The sequence below is a fragment of the Antrostomus carolinensis genome, unplaced genomic scaffold (assembly GCF_000700745.2).
Source record: "Antrostomus carolinensis isolate BGI_N321 unplaced genomic scaffold, ASM70074v2 scaffold9257, whole genome shotgun sequence".
Lineage (NCBI taxonomy): Eukaryota > Metazoa > Chordata > Aves > Caprimulgiformes > Caprimulgidae > Antrostomus > Antrostomus carolinensis.
In genome coordinates, this window is record NW_010328029.1 from 88,649 (window position 1) to 106,355 (window position 17,707).

General features: G+C 38.2%; 1 protein-coding gene across 1 annotated transcript in view; it reads right to left on the minus strand.

The window, feature by feature from the left end:
- DOCK3 (dedicator of cytokinesis 3) overlaps positions 1–17,707 on the minus strand; it is a 190,760-nt gene that overhangs the window by 79,892 nt on the left and 93,161 nt on the right. Inside the window, exons 11-14 of the mRNA XM_029085987.1 lie at positions 16,466–16,526; positions 14,162–14,309; positions 6,150–6,238; positions 2,405–2,530 (exon numbers count right to left, since the gene is read on the minus strand). Coding sequence (XP_028941820.1) covers positions 2,405–2,530; positions 6,150–6,238; positions 14,162–14,309; positions 16,466–16,526 — 424 coding nt within the window. The remainder of the gene's footprint in view (positions 1–2,404; positions 2,531–6,149; positions 6,239–14,161; positions 14,310–16,465; positions 16,527–17,707) is intronic.

Sequence of the window (17,707 nt, forward strand, 5' to 3'; positions counted from 1 at the left end):
AAAACATTTTTAAATCACACTGCCTTGAAAAGTCTGCATCCACTTGCAAAATACAAGTTATGAACTTTCTGTGATCTTTAATGAAAGAAGAAACCCTGTCTTTAATGAGAAAGAAAGAGTTCTGAAGCAAAGCAAGGAACAGGTAGTTTGACAAAGACAATTAAAGCAGCAGACATGGTTGAGAACTGCTAACGTGCATGAGGTGAAAGCCTTTGCACACTTCCATGGCTGTCTTTCTTTTCTTACCTGGTGTTTAAAGACAATTACAAACTGCCTTTCTCCACAAATGCAAATCATTTTTTTTTCCCAAATACAAATGTCTAAAGCTTTGCATCTAAACTCCATATAGGCAGAGCTCTTGCAGCCCCCTTTTAATCAAGGAGAAGTTCTGGGTTTCCAGCACCTCTAGAGAGACAGTCAGCATTTAACAGCAGAATGGTGGTTCTTTCACACATCTGTTTGTACCAATCAGGATTTTGAGCAGATCTATATATACATGAGGCCAATTCCAAACAGATTATCATCTTGAAAGCCCTGTGTTTTCTCCAACAAGAACTGTAGTTCTAAAAAATGTGACATTAGCAAGCAACTGTGGTCTTTTGAAGAATTCCATTTGAAAAACTAATGGGTTGATCAGATCTTCGAGGATCACTACTGTCCCTGTAGGACAAGCCTTACAATGGGAGGGCTGCAAACATATGCCATGGAATCTGTTTTTAATTTACTTAAATGTTCAAGGTCTCTAGGCTGAATACCACAAATGATAAATACTTAAGATTTGGTGGATATCTTTTGTGCTAAGGCAGTATTTTTGCTAGAGTTCTTAATGAAAGAGAGAAAGAAAATTTGGAAATTTCAATTAGCTGCAATAAATAGAGAATTTTAAAGTTTAGGGCAGTAGCACTTTTCACATGAAAACTGCTAGCCTGCTTGTTCAAGCCCTGGACAAAAGCACTGCCCAAAACAGCAGAAGTACGACAGGGACAGCCCACTATGCCAGCTTGCAGGAGGAGGCCAGGGCCCAGAAAATGAGAAAACAATTAAGGAAAACACTGAGGCCATAAAACTATTTCTTAAGCTTGCTAAAATTCAGTGGTCTGAAGCATCTGAGGGACAGCTCTCTATACAGAAATGCAGAATAAAGTTATTCTTGCAGGAGCATCAATTCACTTATACAGGTATGTAAATATTTCTATGTTGACATTTCTAGCTGTGATCTAGCTATTCTAGCTGACATACCCAGCTGTGATTTCAATCACAGCAGATCACCTTGCAGCAGCTGTGTCTGCATATCAATATGCAATATTAAATCTTTTCTCTATTTGTTTGCTTTGGGTTAAGACAAGGTCAATAACAACTAAAATGTATAATTGGCTTTATAGCCCACATGCTCCGTTGCTCTATTACTATTATTTTCAAGTTCATTAGTAAATAAAACACACACTGTTTTACATCTTTTTACTTTAGTTTCTAGAAATTGTTTCCACCTCCTCTGTATTTTTATTGTGCTTTCTGAAGAGCCTTCATAATGAGGCTACAACAACTACTTTTGATACTGATGTGTCACTGCAGTCTTTCGAGTAATAAAACCTGGTACTTTTCCCATTATGCTTTCATAAAATTTCCCATGTTTGCAAAGTCATCCTTGGTCTTGGTTATAATGCATATGAATGAGGCAGTATTTCAAATGCTATACATGCAATATAATTAGTAAACCCATTTTTTACTACACTATGAAAATCAAGACGATATAGTGCCAGGTTTTATATCTACTGGTTGCATGACTGGCCAGGTTCCGGTTTCCTCCTTAAATGAACTCTTGGCTACACTTGTGCCAAAACAAGAAGCATCTCAAGCTGCTGTTCCAGAAGTAAGGAGGAATCGAAGGACAGCAATGCTGCAGCCAGGACAGCTGTCGCATGGACTGGGTGCTCCGTAAGGCCAGCTGGAAAATCAGATCAGATCTGCAGCCTCATGTCTTGTCAACCATTACAAAAGGATCATTCTAACTCCAAAAATCAAGGTGGCAAAGTGGAAACTCTCTTTCCAGGCTTTGGATTATTGGGAAGAAGAAACTTCATGTGTTTTAAAAGAAACATCTCAATGCTTAGCATATATGAGGGGTATCTAATGGATGGGGGAGGTGGGGGCAATATCAAAGCAATTTTTCCAGATCACCTCCTATACATGTGAATTTAACACCTTCTATTTCTATAATGTTCATTGATTAAAATGTTTTAGTAGCATGCCTCCCTAAACCTGGAACTGGCATTTACTGGTAAATAAGGCAACTTATCTATTATTCATCTTCTTCAAGTAAAGCCATCCCAGTGTCACTTCTCCAGGAGAGTATGAGAAAAAAAAAAAAAGACCAACATTTTAGGAATGGAGCTGTTCGGTTTACCTGGCATTATAACATCAGGGAAACCCAGCTTCCTGGTAACAGAAACGCCTCTGTTAAAGATCATGGGGTTTTCCCTTCGAATCTGCTCCATATCGCCACGAAGAAGCTGAAGAGATATTATAAGTCCTGGAAAAAAACCAAAGATGTTCATTTTTTTCAGACCTAAGAATGAGATGTCTATATACACAAGGTATGCAGGTAAAATAATGCTTTCCTCCACAGTTAATTTAATACAAATATACAAATACAGAGTTCTTTTCTCCTCTGGAGTAATTTAAAACTGAAATAGAAGAAACAAAACTGCTTTAAGGCATCAGTTAAGAGCATAACTTTATATTAAAATACAATTCTTAAAAATCAGAATACTCAATTTTGCAGAGATGTCACAAGTCACAGTGAATTACTTAGCATGATTTCTATTCCTCACATACAGCAGGTTACAACACACGAGCAACGCCACCTCTGAACTACCACATCACACAATGCTGTAGAACATCACTAAATTGCCTTTAATCCTGCTTAATACCATTAAAAAAAAAAAAAAAAATCTCAAAGTGTATGTTCCACTTGTTTCTTTAACTCCTCCAGGCAGGTATGTTGATTTTAATGAAATTCCATTCAGCACCTCAACACATTTCAAGAGTGCCAACTGGTCAAACTGACTTCAGCAACCAGCTCTTTCAATGCGACCCTCTGTTCAGTGTATCAACTGAATAGCTTGACTAGGAATAATTACATGGTTAATGCTTTTAATTTATAGCACCCTTAAAAGGTGGATAATGTATTGGGAAAGTTACAAAGTCAAGTATTACAGTACCAGAAAATGTCAGGATTAAGCTCAACCATGCAAGCTTCATCTCATCTGCTGAGCACACGTTACCAGCGTCACATAGCAATGGGAATTACATTCGCATAGTAATTTCCACAATCTTTATCTCATCCAATGAATGACAGTTGGTCAATAGTTCTTTGTACCCTCCCTGTTCACTTACTGGAACAACACATATGAAAATACAGACGGCCTTGTACACATATTCTTGCATAAGCCATCTGAAGTTCTGCTATTGATAAGCTTAATATATGGCTTCTGCAAACAATATTTAGTTGCCATTTTGTTAAACAGGTTACTAAGGCAATGAAACCAGTAATATCGTGTACCTCCCACCCACTTTCTGCTGTCTTCCCTTGAAATAATTTTCAAGCCTCTTGTTTGGCTTCAGCCAAATCTGTCAAATAAGTAGATATCTAGATAATTTGAAGATTGTATAAGTTTTAGGAATACTAGGAGTTGGGATGGGATCAAAAAAAAAAAAAAGAAAAAAGAGCATACAGCATTAAAATGAAGGAAAAGAGAGGCCAAGCAGCCAGCTGGACAATCAGCATGGACATACTGATATGTACAAAAGCTGCCAAAACATCGACCTGCAACTGCCCAGCTAAGGAGGTAGAAGAGCTCTGCAAAGCACCGCAGGGAAAACGGAGACTTTATAACCATGGAAAAATGGAAACCCTTTGAACACCATGTGTGAGCGTACATGTGTGTGTGTGCGCGCGTGCCTCAGGGTGTTTAACAGAACACAAGTCCATTGGAAATCAGTCTTAACTATTTTTGCCACTTACAGGAAAAGTTACTAATTTTATGTCCTCTTTTGACATTAGAAACAAATGCAAATAAATTCAAAAAATTCCAGCATAAAGGGACTTGAGCAAATTTGGAAATTCAGACCTCCTCACACCCAGCACCCCCAGTACCTAAAAAATTGCACCAGAATTAATCTATTCTCTATAAAAATCAGTCACTAGGTAACAGAATATGTAATTTTCCAGCATGGTATCACATATATTGCTTATGTGATACCCTCCCACATATTCCAACCCCAAAACCTTCTGCCTAGCTTCTTGCTCTACCCAAGCAGTTCTGTAAATCTACTCTCTCGTCCTCCTTTCTACCCGGTCAATCCATCCATTTTTCTCCTCTTCCGAGCAGCAGATCTGAAGGACTAATTTCACACGAGACCTGGGAAGGTGGGGACAGAAAGAACCAGGGAGCTCTTCTTCAGGGAAAAATCACACTTGTCATTTGAACATTTTCTCACTGCAAGAGCCGGTTCTGAGAGGCCCAAATTGTATTACTGACACGTAAATCATGTCACCTGCAATCCTGCCCCTCCCACCAGGACATTCTTCTGCCAAGTTTCAACCTGTTCCAGAGAGACAGTAGATCTTAACAAAATGTTTGAAATAATTATTTTTAAAAGCCAAAGGCAAGGGTAAAAAGCTACACATTTCCCTTTCTTTCTGCTCCTCAAAAAATCTCATGCTTGGGAAAAAAAAAGTTTTAGGCAGACACCTGGAATTGGAAATAAATGCAACAGTCGAGTTTTCAAAGTTATAAACAATTCAGGAAAATGTTTTCATGATAAGTGGTGGATGACCTGAAGTGTGACAGGAGGAACAGCAGGGAAGGAAACCAACTTTGCATATAATAAAATTCCAACCCTGAACACTGTTGTATTAGCTTCTCGTTGTGCTTAATCTCTTCTATGGGAGTGTGAACTGCATATTCCACTACAATATCTCAACATGACAACAAGTGGAATTAAGGGAATATCAGTATCTGGACATCAGTATGTCAATGAATCAGCAAATCAGTAATGAAGGCAAATCTAGCTGTAACAAAGTAGAACTGTATCCTATCGGCTGGTTCATTTGGAATGGAATAGTAACGATATCTCTAAATTAGTGAATTACAGAAATCATTAAATGAGGTAATAAGATAGGACAAGATTTACTTTCCATATTTATCTGTCATTAGCTAGGAAAATAGAAACGGATTTGAAAGGCAGCAAAAACTTTGCGAAGACAGTTATTCTCCTCAACTATGTAATGAAACATTTAGTACTGAAACTATCACAGAGAGTATTTGTTACAATTAATTTGTAGATATGAAAACAATGCTTATTTTCAGGACAGTCAGAATTTTCTGAACAGTCAAATGTTAGACAAATTCAACCTCTGGCTTTGCTTCTGTTGACAAGGATGCACGGCACCATCAGGAGCGCAAGCTTAGATATGTGTCATACCTGGAATTTTCAAGGGAAAACAGGATGAAAAGGAAGATGGTTTTACTTAGGGAAATTTTGATGAAGAGAATTTAAATCCTTCATTTCCTGTGCAGCCAAGTCTAGTCACAGTAACTTAAGACAGCATCACCAAAAAAAAAAACCAAAACACCAAACCCCAAAACAAAAAACCCCAGGAGTTCTGCCAATGCTGATTGCTGCTTATGTAGCATCCTCCCATGGGCTAGAGGCTTTCCCAAGCGTAGATGTACTCAGTAACTGCAACAGCCAAGAAATGACTCACGGAGTAAGCCAATGCTATAGCAGGCCACCAGCTCTCTCCACTGCTCACCTCTCTTGAGACAATACTACCCATATAATGATGCAGGACATTCAGCACACTGAATCAGTGTTATTGTCAGTCGTATCCGAGAACGAAAGAGATCATGTGGATTATTTTTAATTTTTTTTTTTAATTCCTGGTTAAATTGGCAGACACAATACAGATTTTCACCTGTAAACTGAACATGAATGAATTTCAGCTAAAAAATCACCACAAGTAGAGAAATTCAGCTACGCATAATCTCACATCTCACTGAATTTCTCTGCTACAAATAATTAGCAGTTTCCTAAAAGAAATATTCAGCTGTTATTATGACAAAAGAGTACAAGTAAATATTTACCATAGTTTGAGCTGGGTGCTGTGTATTTAGTGCTGGACTTGCGAATAATATTCTCATGGATCTGGCACCATTCATTTTCATTGTTACACCTAAAACAAAAGAACACTAATTCAGGTTAAAAGCTTCCCGCTGAACCATCTCAGGACAGGAGAGTCAACTCTGCTGTAGAGATAACATGAAAGGTTGTGGGGTTTTGATGAATGAGAGAAATCTCACATAACTCTTGTTTTTAAAAGTGGAAGGAAGCAAAACATTCCCTAGTAGTTATCTCTTTTAATGGACACTGGAGTCTGCAGTGACTTTCCTGTAATCAAAACCGTTGTTTCATGCTTCATACTACGACAGGACAAAGAAAGTTCTGGACATGCTATCTGAATTCTGTGCATGTATAAAATTAATTTTAAGCTGCAATTAACTGTTGCCATATATTACCTGTTTGTTTTTAATTTAAAAAAAAAAAATAGAGAAATAAAAAGTGAAATTTGAAAGACAATATAACTCTGATTTTTTTAGTACCTCAGGCATTTACAAGACATTTGCTTACCTACATATTTTACAGAATGCCCTGAAACATGATGCAACCCCCCCTAAACTGCAGGACAAAAATATGAAACAAAGTATGCTTCTGTATCTGTACCATTTTCTGAAGGAGCATTTCACAACTGTTCATCTACATGTCATTTCAATAAGCATTTGTAAATACTGTTATACTTCATTTTCAGTTACGTTACCACCTGTAAATCCTCAATAAATTCATAGAATAGAAATTACAATATAATTATTTGTCAACAGATTCCTCATATTTCCACTCAATATTTTTTCACCAGGAAAAATTCAGTAACTAACTTCACTTCCAAAAATAAACAACAATTTGATGTGTGGATTATAACCCCGTTCAAAGAATATCCAGGCAGGACAGGCGGCTGCACTGCCCTTGATCAAACAGTCAGACTGAAACCCATTAGATGTCCCTCTTACCAAGATCAACACTAAATGGCAGCACCTATAAACAAAGTTGTTCTAACTATTTCCTACCACCCCTCTCTCGTGTTAGGTTATGCAGTTAAAGGCTCCTCTTGAACACAAAGAAGAACACAAACAATGGCAGGTGGGGAAACAACAGCTGCCGCAGAAGGATGCTCAGAGGTTGTCCAGGTGCAGAACCCAGCCAGAAAGGCACTCTGGATCACTTTAAAGACTGAAATGAGTTACTGCTTTTGGTGATACAGGACTCATTATGGGATGTTGGGGAAGAGCATTTTGAGATTGTTCAAGACTTAATATAAATTGTAGGATGAAGGATAAAGGTACAAAATGGCCTGGTCACATGTAAACAGCCTGGAGAAGAGAAGGCTCCAGGGAGACCTTGTGGCCTTTCAATACTTGAAGGGGACCTATAAGAAAGATGGGGACAGACTTTTTAGCAGGGCCTGTAGCAGCAGGACAAGGGGTGATGGTTTTAAACTAAAAGAGTGGAGATTTAGACTAGATGGAAGGAAGAAATTTTTTACAGTGAGGGTGGTGAAACACTGGCCCAGGTTGCCCAGAGAGGTGGTAGAAGCCCCATCCCTGGAAACATTCAAGGCCAGGTTGGATGGGGCTCTGAGCAAGTTGGTCTAGTTGAAGATGTCCTTGCTGATGGCAGGGGGGTCGGACTAGATGATCTTTAAGGTCCCTTCCAACCCAAACCATTCCATGATTCAGGTTGTGGTCAGTACACTTGCCTGGCCATGCCCTGTGCCTGAACTGAGCAACTAAAACCAGGGACTGGAGGGATGTGCAGTGTCTATATGAAGGTATAAATGTTTTCCACTAACAAGTTTTTACCCTGATAAACCCAAGAGGAGAACTAGATGAAGTCTCTGGTGCTGTGCATGTCTGTATGAGTGCGTACGCTCCATCTGTGCCGATCTGCGAGGCCGGCTGTACGTGTATGTGCTGTATGTGGATGTGTGGGACACTGGGTCAGCCTTGTGCCTGGCTGGAGCTGTGGCAGCCTCGCCTCTGTCAGGCTACAGGATTCTGTATCTCCTAACATCTCCCATCACCATTCCAATGCCCCTCACAATTTCAGAGACTTTACACTAACCACATGACATTGCATGCACTTACATTAGTTCCCTTTTTTTTTTTTTTGGTTAACTTTCCAATTCCCTCTTCCATTCTTAACCTTTCTCAGGATTGTTTCCTCAAATTGGAATATATTAACTTCAAAACACAAGTTAATGAGAATTATAAAGACGACAAGAAGATATGAATATAACAAAAAATGGGTTACCATCACAAGAAAATCAGACTGTGTAACTATGCAGTGGAAAGTCAAAACCCGCATCTCTTACTGTTCCATTCCATGCCCTTCACCCTTACATATAAATATTTTAAAGTGCAGCAACATTTAAAAAAAAAAAAAGCTTTGTAAATCACTTTCTCTCATCTATAGCTATATAGATATTATTCTGATGGCAAGATTCTGCAGAGAGAAATTAGGGACACTGCAGCATTTGGAAATTATATTGTCATAGAGATAGCTGAGAGCACCAGAATCAGATGTTTCAGTTTCCTTTCCAGTCATGAAGAAACACAGACACTTTTTAATGATAATCCACAAAAAAAAAAAATCATCACGTGAGCAGAGAGTCAGCAAAGCAGGAAACAGACTCAGAGCACACCTGGATGCTTGCTTTTTTCTGGATCTTGGGCACCTGAGTCAGAAGTGCCACACCAAAGCCAAAACTGCAAGAATGACAGTGCCACTGAGAAAGTAATGAAGGAAGAAAGCCCCATGTTCTGAGTCCTTAAGCTACTGACCCATTAGATGTGGCAGAGACTTTAGACTGGGGGGAGAAAGGCAAAGAACTGAAGTACCCCTCTTTATTAAGCCATTACATGAAACATGAGCCATATAAGCTTCTCCCTTGTGAGCTGTGTTTTTAATTACAGTGACTATGGCTGTTGCGTTGAGCACTGGATTCAGTGTCACCAGCACCTTTAGAGGTCTTCTGGGGCTGTCTGTACATTCAAACCCTCAGAAGATATAGGTAGATCTTCAGTTTCATTAAGTTTCCTTGTTGCTAGACAATAACTAATTCTTAAGCTCTTTCATAGAGTTAAGGTATTAACTCACATATTCAACGATGACAAACCTCAGGTATTAAAACAATGGCTGGGAGCAAGATGTAGGCATCATATAGGGTTTGCAACTGCTGAAGCATTTTTCTAATTTACCATTTTGGAAGACAAAAGATCTGTATGTATATAGAAATAATACTTACTGAACTACATTATAATATCATATTTTAAATGTATCTGTTACTGCTTCAGGCCTTTTTTCATCCTGCAACTTTTATTCAATCCAAAATCTTATTCCCATGAAAAGTAACACATGCTCTGTTCAGTGAGCTTCCCAAACGTTTTCACAAAGCAAAGACATGGTCTTTATCCATTAGAGAAAACTTTCTCCAGTGATAAGATATATTCAGAGCTATCTTGTAAATTACTCTTTACACAACGCATCAATATTTAACTAGTATTTTGCTTACGTGTTTCTGTTGTCAATTGGGAAAATACATTACTTGGCGGTTGTTAGTCTGGATCTAGAATGCTGTGCTCAGTTTTGGGCTCTCTAATACAGATCAGAGAGTCCTGTGGATGGGCAGGTAGCTGAAGCGTGTGCTGGAGGAGGAGAGGCTGAGAGACCTGGGCTTTTTCAGCCTGGAGGAGACAAACCACGAGGGGGAACATCAGCAGCAAGGCCTACGAGCAGTTATTAAGACAAAAGAGCCAGCCAGATTCCTCAGTGGTGCAGAGTGAGGGGATGTAAAGCAACAGGCATCAACACAAACAAGAAAGGTTCAGGCTGGATGTGGAAAAGAAAAAACAGTACGTTGATCAAGTCTAATTGGCTTTTAAATTCAACAGTGCTTTATTTAAATCACAACTGCAAGATTCCCCATGAAGTCAGCAATTTTTAACTCAGCAGCAGCAGTGAATCTTATTTCTCCTGAAGTGCAATGGAATTAAGCGATTAAATTAAACTTCTGTCCTATTGACCCTTAAAAGTATAAAAAACCCAAAACAAACCTCAAAGACCATAAGCCTTCAGCTTCTAGAAAGACAGGAGTCTTGAGAAATAAATCACTTGGTCAAACTTTTCCTAATCGTATTAACATTTTTTCCATTTTTTTGTTTCCTCACACAATGCCAGCAATCGGGGTGACCAAGCAGCCACTGGGAAGACAACAAGGATTTTTTTGGTCTGCTGTATTATGTAACTGGAGAATAGTATGGCAAAAGGAATTAAGGCTATCCAGAACAAGTAGTAGCTGGTAATTTTCTACCACTTCAGTATACTGCCAAGAATACTGAGATATATATATACTCCTACCACCATATACTGCCAAGAATAATGAGATAACCCACAAAGCCTGTTGCGGCACACTCACTGACACCTCCTGCAGATGTTGATTATTATAAAAGCAAAAGGAACACAGACAATTTAGAAGGAATTAAACATGAAATACAGACAGTAAAAAAGGAAAAATGGAGAAAAAAAATATTAAGAGCTACTTCCTTCCATCATGCCATCTAAAATACTGACTGGGCTGTATTCCAGACTGGGATTATCCCACCTGAAATTTTAGGTTCACTTATCTCAACACCCTTCCTTTCAGTGCAGTGGGGTTAGATATCAGCCACCTCAGCTGACTGTTAAGAATGTATGAAAATAAACAAAAAAGCTTCCCACACTGGCAATAGGAGATACTGTTAGAGAGAAACTACTGAGGTTGTTGGATTGGGGATGTTAGAGGGTACAGTCCTGTCTGTTCCTGCTCCTCTGTTTATGGACCTCTTGTGATCATTACCTGCTTTCTAAGAAAGGATTTTCTTCCATCTTTTTTTCATGTGACCTCCTACCAATTTCACTGAGCATCCCTAATTCTTGTACTGTTGTATTCCGTGAACAATAGTTTACCCTCCACCATGATTTTGTAAGTCTTGGTCATATCCCTTCCCACCACCATTTTCCTCATCTTCAAACTGAAGCTCTCCACCTTCTCAACCTCTCTCATAAATCTCAATAATTGTGGTGTTCTGTGCTAACTCAGAACTTTATCCAATATTCAGCTTACTCATCAGGAAAAATTAATAATAATCTTCACACTGCCAAGACATTAAAAGTCATTTATCCTACTGCAAATAATCTCCTTAGAGAGATAACCTACAGGACAAATTGTATACCATCCTCCCTCCTCATAGCTGAGACTACAGAAAATTTCTAACCTCTGATAGCTTTTTAGTTGCTGTATCAGCTTCTAGAGTGCAAGATAAAATAGATTTCAGCCTCCAATGACTTGTGTTTGCAGATTAACCAGGAACAAAGTTATCCCAAAATCAATGGACTGTAAAGATAGCTTAAAGCCAGTTTTGTACCAGCTACCAACGTAAGCAGCACTTCACATGTCCTGAACACAAAGAAGAATATTTTCCCAAGTTTGAAATACTGGCCTGAAAACACTTGCCTGTAATGCATTTTATTGTGTTAACATTTTACTTATCTAAATACCAAATATATTACAAAATATATTTCTAGTTTAAATAAGAATTTTCTCCCGAGTCATCCATCACCTTTTCAGGTTGGCTGGTTCTACAGTAAATGTACCATTTGGAATGTCTGCCATACTACATCATACATCAGATGCTGATGTCAGACAGAAATGCAATGTACACTCTTGTCCAGCTGGGCAAATAGCAACAACTGAGTATCAAAAGGGAAAAGCATTCAGGCAAAACATCACATGAATAGGAATGAATTTTAAGAGCTACTGCTGGAGAAGGAAAAAAATAAAGGGCTGAGAGAAAATAGGACAAAAAATAAAATTGAAAAAGATAACATGAAAGAAAAATACATGAAGTTTTTAGGGGAATGAGAAGACTGACACAAAGACTAACGTGCAATGAGCAAAAAACTCCATTAAAGACAAAAATTCATAGAAAAATATGAAATCAAGCAAACTCAGAAAAAAAATCTGAACAAGAATTTAGTTTCCATCTCACTTTTAAAATATTTTACATGTATATTATTAAAAAGAATTATAAAAGTAAACCTTCATGCTTTTACATAATGAGCTTATAACTAGAGCTGTGGTACTATATCCTCTTAGTAAGATTATAACATGACTGTAGGATTAGCAAACAGGAAAATCTGGATTGTGAGAAAGAAGTATTTTTCAGACATAAATCTTTAACAATAATAAGGCAAGCTGAGAAAGACTGGTGAAGAAAATTGATTTTTTTTTCATAAGCATTCTCTCTGTGGATCCAGCAAAAATCACCACTGAAACACCATGTATTTGTTTCAGCCTTTGTTAGGTTTTCAGTCTCACATTTTTTCCAGCTTCTCCCCAGGAAAAGACTTTTCTGGCTGTATGCTGACTGCCTCATTTGTGGCAGCTGTAAGCTTTAGCTTTAGCCAGATAGCTACAGAAAGAATGCTTTTTACTGTTCCTTTAAAATACAAACATATTTCCCTCCTTATTTCATCTTTATGATGTTTTTGGGCTGGCCTGAGGTATTTTAACAATAATCAAAATGAGAGCAGCAGGTAAGAAAATCCATTCAGCATTGTTTAAGCATCCATATACAATTTTAAACTTACAAAGAACAAAAATCTGTCACCTCAATTTCAGTCTACAAAGCTAGAAAAGGTAGGCTAGCTAAAAGCATGTGCAAAGAGAAGATGGAAGCAGATAAACCTGTGAAAACATTCTGTTGTGGAAAAACAACTGCTATTAAAGCTGGAAAAGGAATAAGCTGGTGCCCTTTAGATACGTCCATTTTCCCTTCTGAAGATTTTTGTTGGAGGTTTACAGAGAACACTCCAAACAGCAGTAACACTTAAAACAATGATGTATGAGACTTACAACAACTCAAGTGAATGACAATGGTGATAAAAAATTACAAGCATCTGATTACAGAGTTGAACTCTGTTATGGGCTGTACCTCCTCTCTGGGAAGGCAGTAACGGGTGTGTGGGGATGCTGACAACAAAGGGCACGAGGAAGCAGACACAGAACAAGAGCTAACAGAAATCTGCTCAACCATGGAGGCAGATACAGCTGGTACTTTGGGTGGTGTGAAGGGAATTCATATTAACAAACCACTAGAGACAAAGAGGAAGATAAGGGAAGCTCTCTGTCCTGTGATTTTTTTGATCCTAGTACTAGGAGCCTGGACTGCTCTAACTGACTGTGTGACTTTATCAATCACTGGCAAATGAAGAATTCCAGTATTTTACAAGTTTTTTTCTCTCCTAGAATAAGAAGCTAAAGATGCATTGAAAGGGCATCAAAACGGAAAGGTGACATTCAGCATGTTCCATTACTGTAAACATTCACAATGTTGCAGTTGCAATGTATTAACACCCTATCTACAAGGCCAATATTAACAAAAACTATGTTACCAAAACCCACTGATTTGAGGGAAGCTGAAACTGAATGGTGACAAAATGTCAAGATTACCCAGATTCTGTTGACAAAGAGAAGAAAGACAACCATTACGGCCCGAGGTCATAACTTGACTTTTTTACCACAGTTTTTGTAACTGTTGGCAAAAGAAGAGTGGAAGAGCTGCCCGAGAGACTTTTCTTTGGACTTACAGATTTGTAATGTATGAAGAATGTATTTCATCAGGTGAAATACAGCATATTTCTTTGTTTTAAGCTTAGCAGATTTTAAATAAAACACATTAACAGAAGTGCAGCTTTGCATGTCACACAGATTTAGGGAATATTCAATTATTTCTGAAGGACCTGACACACCTGAAACATCTATTATGAGTTTCTATGAGCTTCTGGAATAATAAAGGAGCAAATACCAGTGCCAACAGCACTAATTTACCTTGTGAGGAGGGTAAAACCCTAAATGCAATCTATGGCACCTTGATATTGAATATCTCTTTAGTATCTCACCACTCAACATATATAAAGTGTTCTTTTCCCTCTAGGAGTTACTCACGTGTAAACTTTGAGAACAAAATCCTTCTCTTCTTTTATTTCAGAGATTGACTGAAGTACATCCATGATGCTCAATACTGCACAGCCATAGGGGCGGCGATAGTGTAAATGAGGGGGCCCTTTTTTTGAATCATTTAGCAACATGCGACCTAAAAAGAAAATAAATTTAAAATATTAGAGATCCATATGGAGCCATTCCATCCATTCTGTTCTATTATCCCTCTGAGCATGCATACCTACAGAGAGTTTCAACTACAGCTTGCAGTCTTCTCTGTACTCCCCACTCTTTTATTCTTCTTACATATTTTCAAACCCAGAGGTCCATCTGAACCTACCTGACCCCCTGGGCTACTTTGATTATGGCACATCATCTTATTTAGTTAACAGACCAGCCAAGGGCAAAGTGAACAGTGTCATGTCTGGCCAGCTTTGATTTGCAGCCTCACAACACATATTTGTATCCAGCTGGGCTGACTACAGATCATCTGTTCAATGAGCCAAGAATAGGGCTTGTACTCACCTCTCTGCAACCCCACAAAGATTCACTGTGGTCCTTCCATTATAGTCCAGTACTTACACAAATTTTCACTTTATACAACGGCTTTAAGGGAATGTACTATACATTGTGGCATTTATCATGTTAGTCTTGGAGCACATAAAGGAGAATTCTGAGGTACAAAGCTGCTCAATGATTGACTTCCTATTGTTAAAGCAGTTTTTTAATAGAGTAAAAAAATGCCAAGACTTTAAAAATCACTATGATAACCTAGACCAACTTGTAACATTACACCTAATACTTTGGCCAGCACTCCCTGCACCAAGGTTAAAAATCTAAGCTGGAACTACAGCATAACTGTCTACAAGCTCTGTTTATCATCTCAAGTGACACAGAGTAATTCTAACTTTTAGATGCTTTAAGACACAGTGAAGTCAGGTAATGAAAAAATGATCCTTCTAACATGTTTGTGATGTAGAATGCATATTGTCATTCACAGGACAACACAGCTGAGCTATGGTTTGACTAAGCTGTTTAGACCTTCTGCACTTCAGAAGAGGTGTCTGTGGCTGGTAATGGATGCTAGTAGTGAATGGGCTGCGAAGAGGGTTCAACTCCCTTTCATTGTAAACACTACCCAGCCATTTTTCAATTAACTGAAAACCTGGAAAACATGAGAGTGCACTAAGCTGTTTAGAATAATACAACTGAAGAGACTGTTATTCCTACTATATGTTGTTGACATTTTATGCCTAAATACTTGGAGTAAGTTATACTTAACAGAGATAAAATACTTACTTGCTAATTTCTCAGTAAAAGTATACATATTCATGGTTTAGAACCATTTAACTCCCTGTTACTAACTAATCATATCCTTTTTAACTAGAGTTTTTTTCTATGCAGCACCTTCCATCTAAAAGAGATTCTAGCAATCTAATTCAGATACCAGAAGTCATATAGTCACTTCACTTAAACACACTGCTGGGCTAAAAAATTCATCTAGCTGTCGGTGAACTACTTCAAGCACTGCACTATACTGCCTAAGACATGTTCTAAACTCAATTTCAACTGTAAACACTTTCCATTCTTGCTGCTGTAAATCTCAAAAAGAATAAATAAAGTCTAGCCTGGTCTATGAATAGTCAGAGCAACTCAGTCTATAAAGGGTGATTAATCAAGTGAATTAACAAGGAAGGGTTTTCTTCCTTGGCTAGGCTCAGGTCTAGGTACTACGCATCCAGACCTCTCCTCTGCATAGCTCCACGTGAGCAGCCAGGAGAACCTGGAAGGAAGCAAGTGTACGCTGCTAGATGCTGGGCTGCAAGCTCAAAAGGCTTCCAGCAGGCAGGCACTGCTGCTAACGCTCCTTTCTGGTGTCAGTAGGTAGAAAGAACTGACAGGTCTGACAGCTTCCCTGCTCTTCTGTTTTACAGGCATCTCCCTAAACTCGAGTGTGGGTTCTTGGAAGCAATTCAGATTCCTACAGCGGAAAACAGATTTTTTATCTATGTGTAACAGCATCTGATTTACTAGATGTGAACAGCCACCCCAAATGTGGTGTTTAATCAAGTATTTTGTTTCAGAGTGAGAAGAAAAAAAAAAAAAAAAAATCACTGTTAACAGTAATGAGTAACTTTCTAACACTTGGCTACATATGGTCTGAATGTTAATCTCAGCAGATAGGCATGGTCTATGACTGAGCTTTCCAACTGCTTAAATCATTATAATGTCAGTTAAGTAAAACATAAATTAAAATAGTGTAAAAGCGTTGTTAATTATATAGATTTAAAGAAATAAATCATACTCTACCTATTCGAATTACATGGGCAACTATGTACAAATCTCTCTTCATGTCCTTGCTGCTGAGATCCTAAAAAATGAGAAAAAAATATAGACATTAAAAAAAAGAATCCATTGCACTTCCAAAATAAGTGCCTGCAAAACTCCCACAAACAATGAGGACTACACAGTATCGCACTCCATTTATTTAGCTACTCCATCCTTAAATAAGAAGTATTATTATTTCTAATTTACAGACAAGAAAAATAAAGCATAGAAGCATTGTATTTGGTTGGAACGTTCTTTAAAAGGAAAAGAAATCAAATATTTTGACTTCACTGACTACTGATGCTGTATAAAAATTCTGGCAAACATTTAAAATGTTAATTTAATCCTTAATTCAAACACATTATTAGACTGCATTCAATTTAAAGTGAATTTAAACCCGAGTTACCCCAGCTGCAATCCATCCTGGCTTCCTTCACCCCAGCCTTGTCCCCAAGCTTATTCCTTTCTTTCTGATTTCCTTTTTTGTTTTTTGACTTCTCATCATGAAGTCTGAGTCTGACATGATGGGTCCAGAAAAAAATCTGCAGCTTGACTGTCAGAATTTAGATAAAAATTCGAGTGCGTTTTGAACGAATCTCCATTTCATGAGTGGATAGGCACAATTCCTCAGAATAAGCAGAAGTCTGAAGACATAAAAAGGTATGAGACTCAGACACATGGTTTATTTTAATGCTTTTGATTGTGCAGCCTTAATCCTGTTTCATACGATATATATTTATTACATTATGCAAGCAGCAAGGCAGCATCTCAGCCACGCACAGAACCTCCAGGCTCTCTCTATACGAGTGGCTGGGAGCCAAGGGCAGCTAGCTCATGGTTAACCTTCTTACAAGTCCAAAAGCAGGGTAGGCTGCATGGAAACTGCTGACTGGAAATGTTCTCTGCTCCTTTCTAACTGCCAAAACATGCCAAGGGATTATTTGGGGTAGCTGGAAGAGGCCACATTTGGCTAAAAACATTCTAATGGTTTAGTGACATAGATGGTCACTCTTACATTCAGTATGTTCCAAATGGTGATAACATATTGGGAAAACTAAGAAATAAACTCAGTCTTAAGATGAGGTAAGTGCTTGGCAAAACACAGGACCCTAAGCTCTCCCAAAATTTATTTTTATGGCAAGCAATTATACACACGGACGAAAACTCTAAAATTCCACATCACAGAACAGCAGGTCAAAACTTTTAAAAATGTGCTTAAAGAAA